At 31.6% G+C, this 23,327-nt stretch overlaps 1 protein-coding gene across 3 annotated transcripts; it reads right to left on the bottom strand.

Annotated features, from left to right (window-relative positions):
* Nucleotides 1–15,023: 15,023 nt before the first annotated feature.
* Nucleotides 15,024–22,984, bottom strand: LOC125874342 (E3 ubiquitin-protein ligase SP1). Of its 3 annotated transcripts, none has more exons than XM_049555217.1 (12): nt 22,742–22,984; nt 22,561–22,657; nt 22,393–22,445; nt 21,121–21,245; nt 20,937–21,032; nt 20,677–20,814; nt 20,345–20,410; nt 19,375–19,487; nt 18,934–19,044; nt 16,507–16,550; nt 16,260–16,365; nt 15,024–15,421 (listed from the first exon to the last, which is right to left on the bottom strand). In XM_049555217.1, the coding sequence occupies exons 2-12, from the start codon at nt 22,632–22,634 to the stop codon at nt 15,319–15,321; spliced, it is 1,029 nt and encodes a 342-aa protein (XP_049411174.1). In that variant the 5' UTR covers nt 22,635–22,657; nt 22,742–22,984; the 3' UTR covers nt 15,024–15,318. The 3 variants fall into 3 exon arrangements, with proteins under 3 accessions (XP_049411174.1, XP_049411175.1, XP_049411173.1); XM_049555218.1 differs by having other exon boundaries at nt 22,943–22,961; XM_049555216.1 differs by having other exon boundaries at nt 22,561–22,984.
* Nucleotides 22,985–23,327: the final 343 nt, after the last annotated feature.

Consider the following 23,327-nt stretch of genomic DNA (forward strand, 5'->3'; position numbering starts at 1 on the left):
CCCTCCAAAGGACACTATTCAAATAAAATAAAATAAAATAAAGGACATGCACTATGGCTATGTGTAATCAGAAGGTAATTAAGTGATAGAATAATTGGTAATTATAATAATTTGTAAACTCTTACAATTAAAAGTGTACATTTCAATTAATTAAAACTTAAAATATATTCACTAAGAGATTACAATTTAAATTTATCAACAATGAAAAGGCTAAAGAATAGAGTATTATTATTCCAAAATAATGTTTTTGTTGGTAAACGTCATGGAGGAATCATAAGTATATATACTTGGCTTTTGGAAATCAATAAATGATTAGCTAGTTACAAAATCGAAAATGCCTAACTTTTCCATCATAGAAATGGAACATTAATAAAATAAAAAAGGACATAGACCCCTAATGTCGACGAAGGATGATTAATTGGATATGGCTCTAATTATATAAAACAAAATACTCATATTAAAGCGTTAATGACCGATGTTTCCCTAGTTATGTTTATTTTTAATGTGATGGACAATTTTAATTTTATTATACTAGTAATTTGTATGGTCTGCAATTAATGTAACGACAAATTAAAGGTGTTGACATTTTTGAGAAAGTAAAAATAAATGTGAGTCCTAATTGGCTCCTTGCATGACTCTATAGTTGCCTCATATACTTCAACGCATACGAGAAGCCACATAACCAGTTGACTTGGGATTCTTTTTCTTTCAAAATTTCCCTTTTTAATTTTAATAAGTTGTTGAAATAAATAACAAAAATAATGAGCTATTTGAACTTTTCTTCATTAAAAAATTGCTTTATGGAGTTACAGATTCAGATGGAGAATAGATTGTTCCCTGTGCTAGTTAATGCTAGAATAATGTTTAATTAATATATTTTCCAAGTTTCTACCAAATAATAACGATAGAGGAGATCTCTTAATTAATTGTTTTTGTTTTTATGGTAGAACAATGTTTAATTAATTTGTGCTATTTCTTCAAGTAAAGTTCAGTGGGAATATTATAAAATGAATGAAGATTGGGTGATTTCTTAGGCACTTCTCTATGATTTGATCTAAAATAGAATCTGAATAGTACTATATAATAAAAGTTGGGAACTTCCCAAAACTCAAAATGTCAAACATAGTCGTCTTCATGAAAGCAAAGGCGCATAGCCCATAGGGCCCGGGGGATTCTTTACCATCTTACTTGCTACATTCTTTCATGGGAAAATTGTATATATTAGCAAACTATTAATTCAAATTAAATAATATAAATATAGTTTGATTTAATTGTACCCCATAGCAAACTATTGTTATTTCGCCTCTCTCCTGGTGAATCTCGCTCGCCACTCTCGTTCTCTCCCTCGCCTCTCTCGCTTTTTATACAAACACAAATGTATAAAATGCATTTGTGTTTGTATAAAGCGAGAGAAAATTGTATATATACATATATTTTCGTTCCCCTCTCCCAGATCTCGCTCGCCACTCTCCCAGATCTCGCTCGCTCACTCGCCTCTCTCACTTTATACAAACACAAATGTATACATTGTGTTTGTGCTTGTATAAAGCAAGAGAAAATTGTATATACAAATACAAATGCATATATTTTTGTCCTATACACTTATGATTATACAAATACGATCTTCCCCTGCCCAGTTTTCTTTTGTCTTTCTCTCTTTCTTGCTCTATACAAACACAGATTATACAATTGATCTTTTGTATATGTATACCAAAGCAGATTATACAACTGCTTTCTTTTGTACATGTATAGCGAACAACTGCTTTCTTTTGTATATGTATAGCGAAATATACATATTTATGTTTGCTATGGAGCGCAATTATGCAAACTATATCTATAATATACAAATATGATTTTTGTGTTTGCTATATGTGAAAGTTGATCTTCTTTCATTATGATCGTGATTTAGTTTGAGCTCTAAAAATGAAACGTTTTCAAACACAAATTTTGATTAATTCAATTTCAAAGCACCAAATAGGTAAATAATAAATAAAAAAATTCATTCATCAAGTTATTGTGTGTATATATATATATATATATACACGCCAGTTCTATTAAAATTTATACCCCTCATTTCATTCTTTATCTTCTACCTAAGTGTTATACCCCATTTTAACCAAGGTCAAATTAGTGTACAACATATTGGTGATTTCCAAATTAATTAACTTAAGAAGTCGCCACCTAATTATTTTAAGGTAAATTAGGATACCTAAATTATTAAGTAAGTAATACTAAAATTGACTTCAATTAAGGTCTACTAACTTATGTGATTCTAGGTAAGAGTTCTAATTTATCCTAAAGGGAAGGGGTAAGGCATCCTTTAAGATTAGTTTTAAAACTATTAACCGGCCAAACTTAGGTTTATAACAAAAGATTATCTATTTCAAATTTAAGTGATTTTTAAGGGTGTAAAAAATAAATTACATTTTGATAAAAATGATAAGAAAAGCATTTTAGAATAATACGTGACAAATGCATATGTGCGTTGTATATAAAATTAGTATATGCTTATGAGATGAAGTATTATGATTAAAATGTGGTATGAGAATGTACAAGAATGTTGCATATAAAAATGAAGGACTAGTAGAAAATAAAGAAAGCATGTTTGGATTAAAATAAATAAACACCTTATTTGCTTGAGAAGGAAAAAGGTTATTAAGGGGGTATGAATGCACTCTCAAGTTCTTGAAAAGTTGTATTTTTACCATGAAAATATGCACTCCAAAGTTCACAAAAGACTATGTTTAAGTCTCAACAGATGCTGCATTTTTCAAATAAATTTAAACCATAAAAAATGATAAAAGGGGGTGCATTTGAGGGCTAAAAAAAAATCTGCATATAAAACTATTAAAACGATATTTTAATTCTCAAAAAATCTGCATTTTTTAAGGGTTCAAAATATGTACATTTGGACTTTGAATATGATTTTTTTACACTTTTGGAAAGCTATATATTTTCACCAAAAATCTGTAATTTTTGCCATTGAAAAAGTTGTCTTTCTTTGCACACATAAAAAAAAATCTGCACTTTTGAACTTGCTGAAAATTACATTTTTTATGCTAAACAAAACCGTATTTTAACTTTACTCTTTAGAATAGATTAAAAATAAGAAACAAAGATAAAAACGATTGATTAGTAGTCACCTATGCATTATCTACTCAAGATAGGAAACTATATATCACAAACTACCCTTTTCTAAGGTTCGAGTATTCTAGGCCTAATTCTTTATCGATGAAATCATAAGAAATTAAAATAAGAATATAATAAAAACAGATAGGTATGGCAAACTTCATAACATAATTAATGGCAAACAAAATAAAGGAATAAGAGATAGAAGTAAGATATAGAAGCATCTCCTCCACTCTCGCTTTATTTTTTTAGATGGGAGAGAGTGGAAGAAACGGCTAAGACTCCAGAAGCTCTTTGTTATCACTTCCACTTCAACTCAGAAGTAATATAAAGGAACAAGAGCAGTTGATGAATGACAAACGAAGAGAAAGATGCCATCTTCGGGTATAGCGATGATGAGGTTGAGTCTCAAAACGACACTTTATGCTCCATTGTCATGAAAAAAAATATATATAGGGAATTAGAAGAACATATTTAGCAAGTAAAAATATAGGAAAGACAAAAATAAATTCCTCAGCATAACATATTAGAGATGTAACTAGTTGCAAAGAGAAAACATACATGAAAACTTGATACAATTAACAAATTAAAACTTAGAGAGGGCAAAAGGAATCACTGTATAACTCTTTCTTTGGGAAGTTGATCTAAACTAACTCATAGTCTCTAAAATAATGTTTGAAGGTATATGCCATGATTTTAGCTTAGACAAACGATATATTCACATGGATACAAACGATGGACCTTCCATTCAGATAGAACATATATTTGGAATAGTTGAACATATTACACATTTGATCTTAGATATGAATATAATAGCTAGGTTAATAGAAAGAACACTTGAAACATAGCTGAATATTCAACCTTTAAAAAAGGGTTTATGACTACTTAGTTACTAGGTTTTAAAATGCAAAGATGAAAAATACAGACAACATATAATGCAAGATTGGACTGAAACAATACTTAATATGCCAAAATATAAAAATTTAATTATTGGTAGTACTCGGTCTAGTATGTTTTTTTTTTGCTTAAATCTATTTGAACAGAATGCATAATTTTGCCAAATGAAACAGATTTTTAAAATCATTATACACCATTCTTAAATCCTATGCACAAATAGATTTTAACACTTGTTCCTATATACAAAGTTTGAACATTATTATTAACTGAGGTCAAGCTATATACCTATTTACAATGCCAAAAATATAAAACTAACTTAAATGGAACTAACAGCAAGCTCACAACATGTTAAAACATAAATTCATCCATATCTTGTGAAAAAAAGGATAAAGCTCACTGACCTATTTCGGGGCAGCGAACTGGACGTGTTTGAACTCGGATCTACTCGCTATCTCGAAAGGTCTTAAATGGTGGAAGTAAAGAAGCAGACAACAACTTAACACCAAAGGCGAAAATGGAGAGACACAAACAGAGGTGAAATGGTTGAATACTTTTAAGAGATAAGAGGCGGCTAAAAAAAAAAACTCTCCCCAAAAACCCCTATTCCAAACATTGATATTTATAGAGACTTTCTAGGGTTGAAATCTTGAGCGGGAAATGTATTTGAACTTGGTCAAAACAAAAGTTCAAATTTAAACGTTGCAAATCAGAGTTCTTCACGTGATTTGAATCAGAGAAAACAAGATAGACTATACTTGAAACGGGAAATCTTTTACTGCCCTTCGGACATTGATATCCTTGAAGCACCAAACGGGAAAAAATAGATGGAGACACGTCTGATAAAGCAATCTTTGCACGGAAATGGTGCAACCAACGTCTGGCAATGGCAAAAGAAACCAAATGCTTGCTGGAAGAGGAAACAGTGACTAGCTGTGCAGCAACACAAGACAAACCCTAGCTTTTAATGGTATTATGTTTATTTGGGAGGAGGAATTTGGGCTACTGAAAATGGGGGCGAAAATGGGCCATTGAAAGGCTGGGTTTCAGACCAAATTTTAAAAGAATAATGGGCTGTGTGAATATACTGGGCTTTTCCTTTCTTTTCCTAAACTATTTTGGCCCTCTAACTTAACAATCACTACTATATATATATATATATATATATGTATTTTGATGAAAATTAATAATTTATAAAATAAAAATATCACTATTACGATTCTATGCTAATATAAGATAGATACAAAAGTAGGGATTTATAGTTAATTAAATATGTATAAAACTTGAAATAAAGTGACAACAAATTCAATATTTAAGAAAAGAGGTATAAAAAACGATAATGATAATTTCGATAATAAGCATATAGTTTAAATGATAATAATAATAACATAGCCATAAAAGTCATAGTAGTGAAAAATAGTTGTGAAAAGGTTATTTTGATGCGTTATAATTTAGAAGCTTAGAAATAATAAATGGAAAGAAAGGAGGGTCAAAATTGGGTGTCAACACTAAGTATTATGGGAAAATTACATGGAAAGACCATCCTTAAGACTTAACTACATAAATAATAGTATTTTTTTAGTATAACAAATATGAATGTTTTTTTTACATATATAGCAGTTTAAAGATAATAATAATAATAATAATTATTAATATATATAGATGTATTAATTATTAAATCAAAAAGTTAACGGTTGATTCCCACTATTGGGTAGTTATCAAATTTTGTACGGTTGGTTTCCACTATTGGGTATCAAATTTTGCATTTCTTCTGATATAAGCTTACGTTATTGTTTTTTCACATAGTTCAGGTAGGAATTTTATACAATGTTGCTGAGTTTCATTCGATTATTTTTGTACGTTGTTCCGGTAAGCTTCATATTTGGTAGTAATTGATGTACATTGTTTCTTTTATACACAGTAGTTAGAAAATGGTGAAGGAAGATTCATCAACTGAAATGGAACTACACGATGAATTTGTCGAGATGGTAACACTCGTTGGTGAGCCTAACTTTCATTTGTTGTCTCCAATACCTGTGTCTAATTCAAACTGTTGTAACATTCAAAGTGATAGTGTTTTGCCATTACCGACAGTTGATCATAGTGTTGTTGATCGACAGAAGGAAGAGAGGTCAAAGGAGTACCCAAGAAGGAGAAAGTTGGAGGAGATCAAAAAAGGAAAATCTATTGCATTTGATCCTGAAGATCAAGGTCGGAGTGTCAACGTCAAAAGGAGAAAATTTATTGCTTATGCCAAATTTATTTACGTTTGTGAGGTGATCAATTGGTGAGGAGTGATTTGTTATTTCCTAAATAAGTCTTCAACGAGTTAATGACTCGTATAATAGTTGGTATAAAGTATATTCCATTTGTAGAAATGTGAGGATCTTATGGCTAAAACAATTACATGTTATGGACAAGAAAACGTTCGTCACAATAAGAGATCGGTTGATTGTCTTGTAAACTTTCTTTTACATCATCTCGAAACAAAGCACTGGTTGTTGTAGCATAATATATACTTGCTCGTTGTATTAACTTGTTGTGCCTCCTACTTCATTGGCCTAAGGCTTCTGCAATACTGATTGTGATAGTTAATATGCTGCCCACTCGATAACTTGGCTACCATATGATGCTAAATGAACAATTATACAATAACTTTACCTTTCCATGTTCATTCTCAAAGTATAATACACAAATTAGTCACTAATTAATTATTTTTAGAGTTTAAGTTTTATTCACGGAGGAGAAAAAGTGCCTAATACAATCAGGTATTGTACAATCAATCTATATATTAATCATGCGCAAAAATTTTTGTATTGTTAATGTAAATAGATAAAATCCTATATTTTTGACAATATATAGATGTTGATATGCTGACATTATTTTTTGAACTAGGTTCATAGTCAGAAATTTGATTTCAATGAAAACATGACTATATTTGATATCCAAATTAATAGGTGTGACATGTCGAGATGTATGTTCACTCTTAAGGTTTAATTTGATTCACAAATTCTTCAGATAGTACATTGCAGCAGCTCGCATCATCATGCATACTTAGTATAGGTTATACAGTATAATTTTCAATCTAAGGAAAAAAATATAATCTCCCAAATAACAGTCGTTTGTAGAAGGAAGATACCATTGATGTAGATGTGTAGTAGAATTCTTATGAATGACAGTTATTTTTATCTTAAAAAAAGGAACTGAAGAGTTCATGGTGCCTTAAATTTCTCTCATATTTTAACACGATCTATTCAGAATGCAAAAAGGCTAAGGAAGTAAATATTAAATTGCCATAAATGTTATTCACTGAATATGGTCATATATATGTAATTATTTGTATAAAAGTGTCTACTTATGTTTTTTTCCCAAGTATTATCACGATAAGACAATTTTTAGACAAGTTGATCTATATAAATTCCTTTTTTTAAGTCGTCATTTAAATTTTGTTTCTATTTTTATAAATTGTGCGAATAGGTATAAAGTATTAGATTGTGATTTACCATTTGTAGTAAGTTGTCAAATTTTGATCCACGTCTAATATTTTCTCATAAGATTTTGTATAAATTATAGGAACCACATATTATAAGTACTAAATAACATTCTATCCCTTCTAGTTTTCTATTTATCAAAAATCCCTTAAAAATGATGTTTGCGGGATACATAGCGTTGTGCACGGGATACATTAGGTTTGATACATTCCACATAGCAGGATACATAGCGTTGTGCACGTGATACATTAGGTTTGATACATTTCACATAGCAGGATACATAGCATTGTGCACAGGATACATGCAGAATACATAGCGTTATGCACGGGATACATAGCGTTTAATACATTTCACATAGCGGGATACATAGCGTTGTGCACGGGATACATGCGGGGTACATAGGTAAATAAGGGATTTTTGCAATTTTTGAAATAAGTAGGGATAAATGGATATTAAGGTAAGTAAAGGAGTGTAGTTAAGTAATTTGTCCTAAGATTTTTAGTTGTTCAATTGGCAAAAAAAAAAAAAGAGTAACTTACAAAAATAACTATATTTATAGGGTTAATGAATACCAATAGTTATAAGTATGTTATTTACAATAAATGACTACAATTTATATCACTTTTTCGCTGTATTTTTGTATAGTTTTTTATTTATTTTATTTATACATTAATACATTTTTAAGTACAACAAACTAAATAAGGAATTGACTCTAAATATAACCCACTATCCTTACATTACGTCCATACAATGAGCAACTTCCCATAATTAACTTTATAACTGAAAATTACTCATTTAAAGACATATCATATTATATTTTTTATCAGTTTAACAAAAATTGTGATACATCATACTCAATTTTCTTGTTGTCTCCATAATTCTTATTTTGGCGTCGTAAAGGTATTGATATTTTTTTTTGTTAATTCAAGTTATTGTATGTAAGCAAATTGTTGAATTTGTGAATGAAGGTTAAGTATTTCGATTTTGAATAGGTGAACTACATGGCAATAGATACACTAGTTGTTAAACAAAAAATGAATGCACCAATATAGAATACAATGAATACGTTGTTGTTAAACAAAAAAATGAATACGTTGGATACAACTATACTTGTATTCCCAAATCAACTTTTTATCTTGGATATAGTACTTATCTATCTAGATATAATTGTATTCGCAAATCAACATTTCAACTTGTGCTTATATAATAATACAAGTATCTATGTATATAAATATGGATACATTCAACACTGTTGATAAGCAAAAATATGGATACATTAGACAAACGAGAAAAAAAGATACAATTTGTGGGTATCAAACTGTGTAAGTATGGATACATTAAACACACGAGCAAAAAAAGATATAATTTGTGGGTATCAAACTGTATAAGTATTCTTGTAAATAAATTTTTGAAAAGGCCAACAATATTATATTGATGTATCCAACTATACTTGAATTCCCTAATCAACTTTTAAATTTGACAGAGTACTTATGTATTCAAATATAATTGTATTCACAAATCAACAATTCAACTTGTGGTTTTATAATGATACAAATGTCTATGTATATAAGTATTTTACTATATACAAAATTGACAATCAAAGAACCCTCAATCTCTTTTTTGTTCATGTTCTTCTTGTACTCATTTTTTAACAACTATACACATGCATACGAAATCAAGTTTTCTAACAATTTTAATACAAGAGGACAATCCATAATATAATGACAATGGCACACAATACATGTGTTGAGATATATAAGTAAATGACATTAAACTAAAAAAAATAAAGCATACAAATCCCAATTTCATTTTCCTCTTGTTCCTGCTCGACTGCTCTTTTTTCACACCCACTTGAATCAATATTGTTGACTTTTCTCCTTTTTTTTCAAGATTAGTTTTCACTTTTGAACCTTTTTTCTTCTTTATTAATTTTGCATGTTCGATTTTTTCAAGCAGATTTAAGGGTATATGATCATTAACCTTTTTTGTTCTTCTTTCGTTCTCCATTGCAGCAGTAGAGCCTGAAATTTTGACTTCTTGTTGAGTAATACACAAATCAAAAGAAGGTAGTTCATCCAACAATTTGTCAAATAAATGTATATCTCTCGTAACCCTCCTCAGAGTATCAATTTCAGCCATTGAAATGGATAAACAAATTCTTGAATCAAAACCCTATGAAAATAGAAGAAAGTGTAGATGTGTAGATATATAATGTTCATAAAAACGAGATAAATATGCAATTAGAAGATATCTGATGGATACAAAATTACAAAAATTGCTCTTGCAGTGATGTAAATGATCTTGAATTTGAATGAATTTGGGGGGGAAAAAATCAAAAAGTATGTGATGTATGAATATTGATGAAAGAGAAAATTTTGATAATGGTAAACATGGGAAAAGATCACAAATGTGCCTGCCATAATTAATTAGGCATTCAATAATTACTTTTTTATTTAATATTTATTTATTATATTAAATATATATAATTTTTTTTAATTTATTTGTATATAATTAAGTTTGCTATTTATAACCTAATTATATCCATATAACATGAAAAAGATAAAATATAGCTATTTTTCTTGAATATATATGGATGTTTGTCATATTTTGAAGTTTTTTCAAAAAAGAGAAGTCACCATAACAATGGGTTCTTATTTTTAAGAAATGAGTGTCTGAAAGTGAAAAAAAAAAAAAGAAGTTGTTGGACCCAAAAACAATGGGCTTCTCCAGAATTCCACCCATAAAACAAAGAGAGAAACAAATTTGGTCACAGAAAATAATGTTGAAAAGAAGACCTAGTTTTTACATAACTGCTAAACCAAATAAATATGATCATGCTTTAAATGGTAATGGAAATGAAGTTCATTTGGGTCTTTATGTTTCTACCTAATCAGCTCCAGCTGATCAAATTCTACAACTGGGCCAAAACAATTCAGAGTACATAACACCTTCTTAGTAAAAGCTTCTTTTATCTTTTTATTAATTGATTTATAAATTATACTTATGATTGAGAAATGGAAAGTAAAGATTGACTCTATTTATATAAATTGGATGAATAAAGCTGGATATTTAAAAGAATCCGGAGCCTAAAGAGCAAAAAAAATTTTGACAAAAATTCCAAAAGGGCACATCAAATTTTTTTCTAACCAAAAGGGCAAAATCGCTACTGACGTTTGACGCCGTTAACATATCAAAATCGCTGCCCATGCAGCGTTTTTGCGATTTTTTTTTTTAAAAAAATTAAAATCGCTGCTTCTGCAGCGTTATTATTAATTTTGTGGAATTTTATTTTATTTTTTTTTTAGAAATCGCTGCCTTGGCAGTGATTTTGGTAGACCTATTTTTTTAAAAAAAATAAATCGATGCCTTGGTAGAATATTTTTTTCTTTTGATTTTTTTTTAATATTATAATATATCATTTTTAAATACTTGTTGACATGAATTTAATTTGTCTTGTTGCATTTTAAATATATTGATTAAACTAATTTTTCAAGTGAGTTAAAAAGGAAAAAGATAATTTAATATTTTATAAGTTCACTACATTTATATTATAATTATACAATTGATTTGACTAACTTAAAAAGTGTTGATTTGACATAACTTAAAGAAATAGAAACTTCCTGCGAATGTTGAAAATAAAGAGGAGAATCTTGATTTCCAAAAAAATAAAATAAATTTATTTTTATAAAAATGCTGCATAGCAGCAATTTTATTTTATTTTAAAAAAAAATCGCAAAAATGCTGCACGGACAGCAATTTTCTTAAAATAAAATAAAATTTGATGTTGACTAGTTGATAGAAATTTCAAAAAAAAAAAATTCTACCAAAATCGCGAGTTTTTTTTTTTTTAAAATAGTTCCACCAAAATCACTGCCAAGGCAGGATTTCTAAAAAAAATACACAAAATTTATAATAACGCTGCAACAACAACGATTTAAAAAAAAAACATTAACGAAAATCGCTGCATCCGAAAAAATAAAATAAATTTGTTCTTATAAAAAGGCTGCCATAGCAGTGATTTATTTTTTAAAAAAAAAAAAAAATCGCAAAAACGCTACATGGACAGCGATTTTGATCTGTTAACGGTGTCAAATAAAATCACTACGTCTGTAGCTATTTTGCCCTTTTGGTTTGAAAAAAATTTGATGTGCCTTTTGTCAATTTTTTTTTTTTTTTTGCCCTTTAGACTCCAGACTCATATTTAAAAACTGAATTCTCAACTATACTTGACGGAAATAAATCAACAATCCACTCTCTTGGTCTCCCTCGATCCCCCTTTAACTTGATAGTAAATCATAAGACAAGAAGAAAATATTGCTATTTCATTTTTACCTAATTGGATTTTACCTATGGCTTGAATAATGGTATATCTTATTGTAAATTTTAGTTTCAGTTCACTAACAATTAACATTATGAATATAAAAATTATACTTTCATGAAATTATTATAAAATCTTCCTCTCTATTTTATGATTCTTATTATTATATGTAATAAAAATATGTATGTCTGCATATACATTATTATAAGTTCCATTTCTCTCTCTTATTTAATGTCATGTATATATTGAAACTTGATATATGCTGGAAAAAGACCAAAATTTTAATGGGTTTAAGCTACGTACAATACAAAGATTGTTTATACAAATTTACTTATCATCTTTAATTTCCCTAATAAACGATTCATGTTTCTTACAATAATAATAATACTGAAAACAATATGTGAGCGATTACAATGATGGAATTCATTGATATTCACTTTCACATAAATCAAAACCACAATTTTTACAAAAAAGTTCATTTTTTTTGGCATTATCCATTAACTTGAAGAATATCTACCGTCAATGTCAACATAAGCATAACTTTTAGGACATTAAAATATTTATGCAGAATAAAATAAATCATACAACTCATCATCATATATAAAATTTAATAATACACGCAACCGTAAAAGTTCATCTCCTTTCTCCTCCACTCGTATCTTAATTCTTATCCAACCAATATTTAATTTAGAGCACTCTCACCGATTAAAATAAAATATTATTTTTTAACGGGTTCCATCAGCATGATCAACAATGGTAGTAGTTCGTATTTTGAGTTTGGCCCGATTGATGAAGTGAGAAACTCTATCATTGAAACTGTCCCTTCTTGTGGTGGCCCGTTTAGTTGGCCCATTTTCGTCAGCAACAAAACTTGAATTTGCCTTCATCTTCTTCTTTGTCTCATCTATAAAATTAGTAAACTTTTCATCTTGAAATTTGACGCCTGGCTTATTTTGTTGATGAATGTTTTTCGGGCCGGGCTTCATGGGCTCGGGCCTTTGAGCATTGTTGCTGTGATTATAATAAATAGGTATCTTGTTTGAAGGCGCTGCATTAGCAGAAATGGGGCTCTCTGTTGCCAGTGGGCGGGTCGGAGAAACTCGGCGTTTAAAGGCCCTGAAAAACTGTCGAAATGTTCCTTGGGACTGGGTTTCTGATTTGGCCATTTCACAACTAGCTAGTTTGTTTGTTTTTTCTATGAGAAAAAGAACAAAGGATGTTTTTCTTCGGTTGTAAACAAGAGGCAGGGATTAAGGATATTTATATAATGTTAGTACTAATTAATCCCTAATCATTAGCTAGGAGTAGTCAGTCTATATATGATGTGAAAAGGATAAATTAAGCTGAAATTTCCACAACATATTCCTCATGGGCCATGCTTAGTATGATTCTCAATCGGGATCATATTCCTCACCACTTTCCCATACTTTGCCTTTTTTGCAAAAATGCACTCATTATTAATTAGCTAAAAACACATTTTGACATTATTTGATGTTCTTAACGCAATCTCAAGTTAATAACAACGGCTAAAAATGATTTGAATTCTCACAAACCTATATACAAGCTTCTACATCGATAGGGCAAAAACTCACTAAATCGTGTCCTACGGTTTTTTTTGTACAAATGGTGTCAATTTCTTATCACAATTTTATTTTTGTTAGTTACTTTATTTTTTATTTTTTAGCGGTGTCAATATATACGTATTTATCAAGAAATATTAGTATGCATATAAAATGAAATTCTCTGCAAAACAATAGTGCACAAGTAACTAAAAACATGAGCATAAAGGTGATGGCATCAGATTCGAAAGGGGAGGGATGTTTCTATACGTTTCAAAGTCTCAAAAGTATAGCAAGACTTGGACATACAATTAGTAGGAAAAAAAAAAAACAGCAGATTGTTGGTTGTAAGAATCACATTTTGCGTGTTGAAAGTAGGAGAGACAATATTATTTTCTAAGATTTTCAATCCAAGCTTTGAGAATTGAGAAATTTTATAGAAAAAATGATTTCCTTAAACAAATCTTATTCGCTGTAAATTTAAAATAATTGAAGTTAAATAGACGAGAGACATCATTATCATATATCTTGGTTAGAGATTTGTGTTCAAGCTCTAAGGAGAATTGAGAAAAAAGAAAACTTTATTTTAAATAGATCAACAAATCTAAATTAATCGAACTCAATAAATACATAATAATTTAGAAAATAGTAAAAGTGGATATCATTAATTTCCAGCTATATAAATAGGTCCATTATTTGTATTCAAAATCAACGGCTAAGTAGAAGGCGAACAAGGTATATATTGCGTTGGGCAAGAAGAAGAAAAATGGAAGACATCAAATGTCGAATCATAAGGTTAAAGAATAGTAGGAGTAATTAAGTAGTACTATAATAAAGTGCAGCCGTCATTCCAAAATTTGTTTGGCTGGATTAATTAGTTAACTATTTAAGCATAAATTTCTATCATTATCGTTTCTGTTTCTTTTCTATCTAATAATAATAATAATAATAAAAAAAAAAGATAGTATCATTACCGCATTGTTTTGTTGGATTGTTACCTACTAACGAATACAAATATGCGGTCTTCATATTAGAAAAAGTATAATGAATACAACATGCGGTCTTAAAATTAGAAAAAAGTATTAGCAGTAGTATATATATGAAGTTTTACCCCACCAGCCATATTGATATAGAATGAGAATAATTTTAACAGTTGATTATAGACATTAGTCTAAGGCGTCGAAAGAAAAAAAAAACATTTTCATGAGAACGCTTCGAACTAATGGTGTTAGATTGAATTAAGCTCACTCTTCATTTGCACAACTTAGATTCTACCATTATTTTTTGTTTAATCCAATAATAAACTTGTGTCCATGCTCCATATATACAACCTTTAAGCCTATTGAAATATATTTGCTTGTTAATTGGAGGAATGAGTTATAATTTCTTTACACAGCCTTTTAATAATTCATCACCTCACCTCACCTCATGAGTTGGTTCAAAAGTTGTGTGTTTGATCTAAAATCCGCTTTCTTAACCAAAAAAAGACTTCTGTTGTAACAGAATTAACCTAAAATCTATGATAACATTACGTTCTTTAGATTAAAATTTAAGAATTTTTTATTCTTTCCAAATAACTTCCTCCAGCTTTCTTAGAAAATGTAGACGCTAGCATTTGATCAGATTTTGAAAATTTGATCTCCATATAATAAAATGATAATAGCCCAACCGAGTATGTGAGTGAAACAAAAAGAGCACAAGTTTAACCGTTGAGATGGAGGCTATACATCATAATGTCTTCAATTTATGACAAAATCCAGCTCTCAATACTATATATCTACAAGTTAATATCCAAGTTCCTAAGAAGGACAACACTTGTATAAACCTTTGAAATTTGATTTTATGAGTGAGAAAATGACATTTTATCAGACGATTTCAACAAGGCAGCGAGAGAATCAGATTTCTGCTCGTCCATCTCTGCTGTTACCTAATGGCGAAAAGTTTTCACAACCTGCTCGATCCGTCTCCTACAAAGTGGGCAGTTTGTCAAGTGTGAAGAGCACGTCATGCAACAGCACATATGACCACACCTGCGAAACAAACAAACAGGTAAGTGCACCAAATGTATCAAAATTTTAAGCACAATACGTATACACAAAAACCAAACATAAAGCGCTGGGATGTCAAATTAACATCCACCAATAATGTAAATATATTAGACGGTGAGGACACTACACCTTCAGTATCCTATCTCCTGTTCCAAGTAACAGAGTGTTGCCAGCCCGCTCTTATGGGCAATACTACTACAATGTTAAACAACAACATACCCAGTGTAATCCCACAAGTGGAGTCTGGGAGGGTGTTATGTACAGACCTTACCCCTACCTTGTGAAGGTAGAGAACACTGTTTAGGAAAGACCCTTGGATCAACCCAACAGAAAAACACTTGAACAGAATTGAAAAATAGGAAAATCTGACGACAAGTCTGGGAGATGCTTATTTTTTCAGAATCTCATTCAGCAGCCTAAACATGGACAAAAAGGAAGCTGATCCATCATTAATCAAATCAAATGAACTCAAATATCCCTCAATCCAAAATAAGTTGAGAAGCTGCATGAGTTCTCCGTATCCACTTCACTCTATTTAGACACTCCGTTCCTATACTACACAATTTGCCATTTAAGATCTTCGTTGTAAACTAGTTATATCTGAATTAGTTAATTTTAAAACAGTAGTTTTATCTTGAATTAGTTGGTATTGCTTATATGAACTCTACTTCTATTGTGCTTGGTTAGTCATACAACACCAAACAAGTTGGGATTGGCATACAGTTCCTAAAATTTTCGCAATTTTGCAGCATAGCAATGTCCCAAAAATCTGAACATTCGAACATGAAGTGAACTAAAAGCTTTCACTAAAGGGTCTTACGGGACAAAAACTGAGTTGTATTCCTGCTCCAGACATATAACGCATAGATTTGGCATTAAGAGGTCCTTTTTATTATCCACTCCATTCTCAGTTGTAGCATTAGAACCTAAAAATAGAAAAGGAAGCAAAATAAAATAATTTGTTAGAACCTAAAAATAGAAAAGAAAGCAAAACAAAACAATTTGACTGCAAAGCAGCCAAAAGGTTGAGACAATAAGGTGGAAGTATGTAAACCAGGCAAGCTTACCTTCATCCTCATGTCCTGCTCTTTTAGCAGCAGCAGCAAGAACTCTGCACATGCAAGTGTTTCTCAAAGTTAGGATTATCACTCAAAAAAGGTAAAATAAAGGAAAAGCCAAAACTGTCACTTGAAATGTACAGTGTTGTAACAACATCAATGGAAAAAATCCAGTAACATACAAACACAAGAATGAAAGGAACACAATCTATCCCACTCCAAAAGAAATTGCTGTACAAATATATTTCAAGAAGTTTAAAGCCATAAAAGTTGAGAAATCTAGACCACCAGAAAAGATAACACCAGAACTTTTGGCAAGCTCACTTCCTAAACCAGATGAGCCAACCTTGCAGGATTGGAAATTTTAAGGGGAAAAACAGAGGAGCAAAGTTATGCTACTCAGGAGTGTTTTAAGTTGATGTTAATTGGATTGACCAACCTAATCAATCTCAACCTCATAAAAACAAGCATCATACTAGCCAAAATGAAGTTCACACTAATAGAATCAAGAATTCACCAAAACTAGAGAGAAAGCCCATGAAAGGACTTACATATGCAAGTCATATGTCTTTATCCTATACTAGCCTGGATAAACTAAGGAATAACATTCCCTAAAAGGACCTTATACAAAAGTGCTAGATTTGTAATAAATCTACTAACATGAAAAAAATGTACAAAGTATGCCATACTGCTTTATCTTTCCTAATTATGTGGCGGCACGGTAATTAGGTGGGAATTTAATTATATTTGTAGGTAAAATAGAGATGAAGTTCAATTATTTTGAGAATGGATGTGAATGCAACACTTGTCATTTTTATAAGTTTGCTCTTGCACCTTCTTGGTGTTGCTCATCATTGTCAGTACCATTATCATATATGTATCAAAAACAATCACCGACATTTTTTGTTTGGTTTAACAAGCTCCATAACTGAAGAACCTCCAACACAAAGCTTTCTAAAATAAAAAAAATTAAAAAAATAAAGTAACAGTTTACTGATGTTATGAGAAGAAAACATGTACACAATAAGTGTACCAAAAAGTAGACAACGCCCATAAAATAACACTTCTATATGATAAGATAATGATTCATCTATACTAACAGGGACCTCGTGGGTGCACCAAAAGTTAATCAATAATAAAAGGCAAGCCTAAGCGATGCAAAGTCATATTCCACCCCTTCAAAAACTCTCCTATTCTGTTCCACCAAAATACTCACATAAGTGCCATGGAGGCTAAATATCAAGCTCTTCGCAAAGTTGGTAGGAGGTAAATACCAAAAAAGTTACCTTAAGCTGAAAAATACCAGGTCACAAATATTTTAAGGGGCTAACGTTCACCTTAGCCTGCTACTACTTTGCTTATCTAAGAATTGGGTCCTGCAGTTTGGTGTTTGTGGCATTCATCAAATATTAATTTACTCCATTCATTCTCAGGAAGGGTGAGTACATCAATGGACTGACAACATCCAAACAAGATACACATGTATAGACTATTCTTGGGCACAAACCTCATCATTGTTGCTCCCCTCAGAAAAATAGTCCATCTCTCCCATGTGGAAAAGGGCATGCATATAAAGATCTTCCTCATTTTCTATTACAATTCAATACAACATGTCTTCCTCAACTTTTTAGTAGAATCCAAAATAGGGTTCTTTCTTTTTTGAGAAGGGTGCATTTATGTGTAAGAACCTGATAATAGGTAAAGTCTAAAGGTTTTTCAGGTCCCTACTGGTGGTATCTTCAAATTATGCCTCCTTTCTAAACACGCAAAGTACATTTTGTGCATGAAAATGGAATATGCACACCCTTTGTTTATATGCATTGAAAGCTCCTAGTATTTTGTCATTATAGGTATTTTCTCATTTCTTGTCACTAAACTCTAATGCAGTTTATGAACAAACACTTCGTGAATAACTCTATGTAATAGATTCTGTCCTTTCTCTTGCTCTCTTGTTAACTTTCCCTCTGTCTCCCCTTGCTAATTTATATCCTCTATCTCGTCCCTCTGTCCTCTTTTTAGTACTGCATCAAACCCTCATCTCTAAGCTACTATAAATCTGGCTTTACCGTCTCTAAAAGCATTTTTTTTTAACAATTGTGGTGCTTGGACCAGCTTGCGGGCACCTCGACATCTCCCAAAGCATCTTTCCCAGTAACCCATGTTATGCCCCAATTGAGCAAGGGACGCAGGCAAAGAAGAAAGAGACATCTTAAACTGTTTCATCTTAGCTTATCCTTGAAATCAATCATGAGCAGAAAGCATAGTGAGGTACAAGTTACAGCTCTACTCTATAGTAATTTGTACAAGCATCTCTAATGTACCCAAACATTTATGAAGTGCTTTAATAGATATAAAACTCAGAAGAAAGGATTAGTAAGGGGGAAAAGGAAAAAAGAGATAAAAGACTGCAGTTTAAAAGTCTTGGTTTAAACATACCTCCTGCGCAATTCCCAGTGGCGCTTTCTTTCCATCATATAATGAAAAGTATGCTTCACAAGTAGATATACACCGACGGCAGTAAAACCCATTGAAGCATACTTGTACCACCTGAAAGTAAAAGAACTTATCAATACAATGTACGAGGCTAAAACCAACAAATCCTGGGGGCGCCTTGACATACTCATGGGGGAATTGATATGTTCATGCAAGTTATTTCATGAACTTCTATTTTTCTAGACATATCTTCGTTGAACAGATATGATAGTGGTAAGGGTACTTGATACAGGTCCTACAAAATATACTACCAACCTAATTGAAGTAGAACGTACTCATGTCTATGAGTTTGAACATAAGATTGGATATAGGCATGGGAAGAAGTATGTAAAATTACTAGGGGAATATAGGGTTGATTACAGTAGGAAAGTAAAGCATATCAACCTTGCCCATCTCCCAAGATTTGCAATGAGCTGGTCAATAGTTTTATGAGAGATATAAAACGGGCCTTTGTGTGGTCGCTGGATCCGAACTGTCCCAATGTCATCTTTGACAGCCTGATACAATCACAAAGGAAAATGAAGTTGATACACTATATACAGACAGCTCTTATATGCATTTAGCCCCCTTGGTGCACACAAAGAAGGGTCGACTAGTGTTCAAGCAGTGTAATGCAGTAGAAGTGAACAATGAATGCTCAAGTATAACTAGAGTATACTTGTAATATTGGATGCATTTTGATCCTCTTATTTCCTTGATAGCTATTTCTATTTGCTATTTTTATTATTTCCCTTTAAAACTATTCCCTACCAATCAGGTCATGATGACCATGAAAAACACAAGGAATGACAAATTAAAAGCAAGTCTAAACTCTGGATGCTTGCTTCCACTCAACTGTGACAAAACAACTGAGTCATTTTATATATATTGAGGATGTCCATAGGTCTTGATATGTATTTTATGTAATTCAAGGATGTGCACCATTTAACCAGTTAGTTGAATTTCTGTAACTCTTGGATCATTTTGAGTTTGTTCTATAGTTGAATCCTCTCTGGAAGTCACCTCTTGTTCTTGTTCTTCTTTCCTTCCAAGATCCACAATACGTGATGCAACAAAGATCTCTGGAAACTAGTACTAAGAGTTACCTTACAGAAAATAAAGAACTATATAGAAGGTGTTGAGAATTAATTAGAAGGTGTTTTGTTTCACTATCATTCTTCTAAGCTGTCATCAATTCTATTTACAGTTAGTGTTAGGAATACATTTTTTTTATGACATCGGTGTTGAGAATACATAGTGAGCGACTAAAAAATAAGCTGACAGAGAGTTGCTATTAGTATCATCTGAATTCTGTTAATTTGTGTTACTTCTATGAAGATGTTGCAACTTTTTCTGCTCAAAAGGCATATCATACCTCGCCAACAACAGTCAAAGGAGTACCAACTGGCAGCACACGTTCAATCCTCTTCACTCCAAGCATCTTCAAAAGTAATCATCAGTTAATTAACTTCACCAAAATACATAAAAGCATGGTCATACATGAGCAGATATGCAACTGACTGGTGAGAGAGGGTTCCTGCAATGCACTATGTTCTACACTTACGATGCTAGTTAAAAATGCCGTTGGCCTCCTACTTATGAAAATAATAGGTTAGAGTCAAAGTTACCGTCAAAATTTTTTTACACACAGAGTTATGAAAATACAATTACAACCTGCAACAACAGCAGTTATATGACAAAACAGACCTTAAGACCTTGAAGATAATCCAATGTCCCTCGCACAAATGATCGCCCTGCTTCCTCAAAGACTTCACTTCCAACTGTCAGTACCAAACCCGTGGCACCACGGCCACCAACTACAAAAGTGCGACCTGTGCCATCATCCTGGTACACAAGTCAAAAACTATTAAAAATTCATACATCAAAGTAACACAAAATTCCTATGAATTCATTTAAACAGCCTACAGGATTATTAAGATAAAAAGACAAAAGGAAGTCATTCCAACCAGGTACCACGGAACTTCTTTACACATTGAGAGCATCAAAGCAGAATCCTGTATCCAAGAGCCTGCATCATTGTGTTTCAGAAAATGTTGTTCGGCCTGTAATAATATCAAGAACATTTAACAAAACATCATTGAAAAGTAAACAAACATTCTATGCTATTATTTAAAGAACGAGATAGCATACAGTTTCTTCCACAATCACGCCTCGTAGACCACTGTACTCACAGTTAATTGGTGTATCTGATCCAACCCTTCCAGAAATAGTAACCACCAGAGGCAACACCTTGGATGCAGTATCTAGTAGTTGTGCTAAAATAAAAGGAGTACAAAGATCATTCAAGGTTGAGAAAATTCACTACCAAAAGGCACAATAAGACATATATAACTATCCAATATTGAGTTCTAAATTATAGAATTCGTAATGCCGCGGAGCAAACAGATATTCCTCTTTCAAATATCATGAACACCCTCATGTTCTCAGCTACTCCAATAATTTGCTGAGCACCTTCATAACTAAAAGGAACACAGGGAGAAGAGGATATCCTTGTCTAATGCCTCTACTACTTGTAAAGAAACCAAAAGGAGATCCATCAATGTTAAAAGAGGAAACTCAATTTGCATGGTCACGCACGTTTCCTCCATCCTCTTTGTATAGTATCCCCAATTTACTCAAACTTACCATGGGACTGACCAGTGGCAAAATTTCACGAAGGGTGTCCAAAAGTGAACTTGCTCTTCTTAAAAAGTGGAAAAAAAATTGCTACTAGTGAGATTCGAACACACGAACACATTAATTTTGTGTCTTTACTCTTTCAAGGCGTCTGAAACTACTAGGCTATATCATATTGTTGTGTCAAGGGTGTCCAAAATATGTTATTTAGCCACTTTGTTTATCATTTTACTTGTATATACGGTATAATTTTCCGACGAAGTGTCCAATGGGTGGCTACGCCGCTGGGACTGACGCGCCTAAGTATATTATCTAACACTGCCTTGACTCTCATTTGGTGCTCACTCAACATGCATATTGAGATCCACATAAATTTGAACCTCTATTTTTCCAGTTTAAATTAGTAAGCTAAGCTGCATCAAAAACAATTTTGGCACAAAAAGCTAAATTCTCCGAACCTTACCCTGGTCATTTAATGGCAGATGTAGTGGGAGCCCCCAAATATAAATTTTCCCTATGGTTGAACATACTACCTCAAATGAGTTACAAGTGTAGCATGGTACCACACACTTAAACTAAAAATCTATCTGCCCCTCTTCTGTTTTCCCAATGAATACAAAGTTAGTTCTTTAAATAAAGTGGCTGAGTTTTCCTATGAATGAGGGATGCAGTAAAGGCCTGCTGTACAGATATAATGTAACCTCTTTCTACTGGTAATTAAGACGTCTACTGAAAGTAATTACTGAAGAGACTAAGCCATCCATATGAAAAAACAAATTTACTTACCAAGATCCTTCAATTGATTAACCCTTGTAACGGATTTAAGCACTTCAGCATCTCTGCATTAGAAAACAAACCCATCTAAATTCATGGACATAAATATACCTAGTAGAGTAATGAAATTCAAGAACCAGAAAAGAAAAAGAAAACAATTGGAAGAAGAGAAGTTCAAACCTTCCACTGCTCCTGCCGAGAAGGTAAAGAGCAGCTGCACTCAAACAGCAAGAGAGTCCGCCCCATGGAACCATTTCCGGGATAATAAAACCTAGACCTAACGAATGAAATTATGACTAAGCAACACAAGTTCAAGGCGAGAAGCAATCATAGAAGAACAAAAATAGGAGAGAGCAATTACAAAAGGGCACAGCAATATGTGGATTGATGACAGTAAAACTGAAGAGACAAAATTTATATGAAAAAAAGGTACTGCTAGTTTAAATTGGGATTAAAAAAACAAAAGGAATTTGAAGACGACGACACTCCATAAGATGCTAAGAGTGGTTGAGAGGAAACTTGAGAGTGCAGTTATGTTGATCCATTCATGCTCTTTATCTACCTCTCCTACAACACTCTATAATCCATCCACTTCTTCTTCTTCTTCGTGTTTTTTCTCATTGGGTTACAATTTGGGTCAGTTTGGTCATGCATATAAAATCATGATTTGAAATTATATGAAATTACAAGTTTTGTTTGGATACGTGATTTGAATTTTTTTATTGTATATTTTTTTATAAACATAAAAATTGTATAAGTTGTACAATTATCCCGATTCTTTATACAATCTTATCAAATAAGTAAGTAAAAGTTTATAAAATCTCATAATACACTATCACAAACATATTATTAAAAAATATATTTTTTATTGATCAAACTTTAATTCAATAAAAAAAAATATTAAACATATATAAGTTGTGATGTAATAGCCTTTAATATAGTCCACC

Source organism: Solanum stenotomum, chromosome 8 (genome assembly GCF_019186545.1).
Source record: "Solanum stenotomum isolate F172 chromosome 8, ASM1918654v1, whole genome shotgun sequence".
NCBI classification, from domain to species: Eukaryota; Viridiplantae; Streptophyta; class Magnoliopsida; order Solanales; family Solanaceae; genus Solanum; species Solanum stenotomum.

Excerpts from the sequence above, each read along its gene's own strand:
- LOC125874342 (XM_049555217.1), bottom strand. The coding sequence starts at position 22,634 with ATGGTTCCATGGGGCGGACTCTCTTGCTGTTTGAGTGCAGCTGCTCTT. Across the intron at positions 21,246-22,392 it reads TAATCAATTGAAGGATCTTG|CACAACTACTAGATACTGCA; the intron begins GTAAGTAAATTT and ends CTTTTATTTTAG. Across the intron at positions 16,551-18,933 it reads CACTGGGAATTGCGCAGGAG|AGTTCTTGCTGCTGCTGCTA; the intron begins GTATGTTTAAAC and ends TTGCATGTGCAG.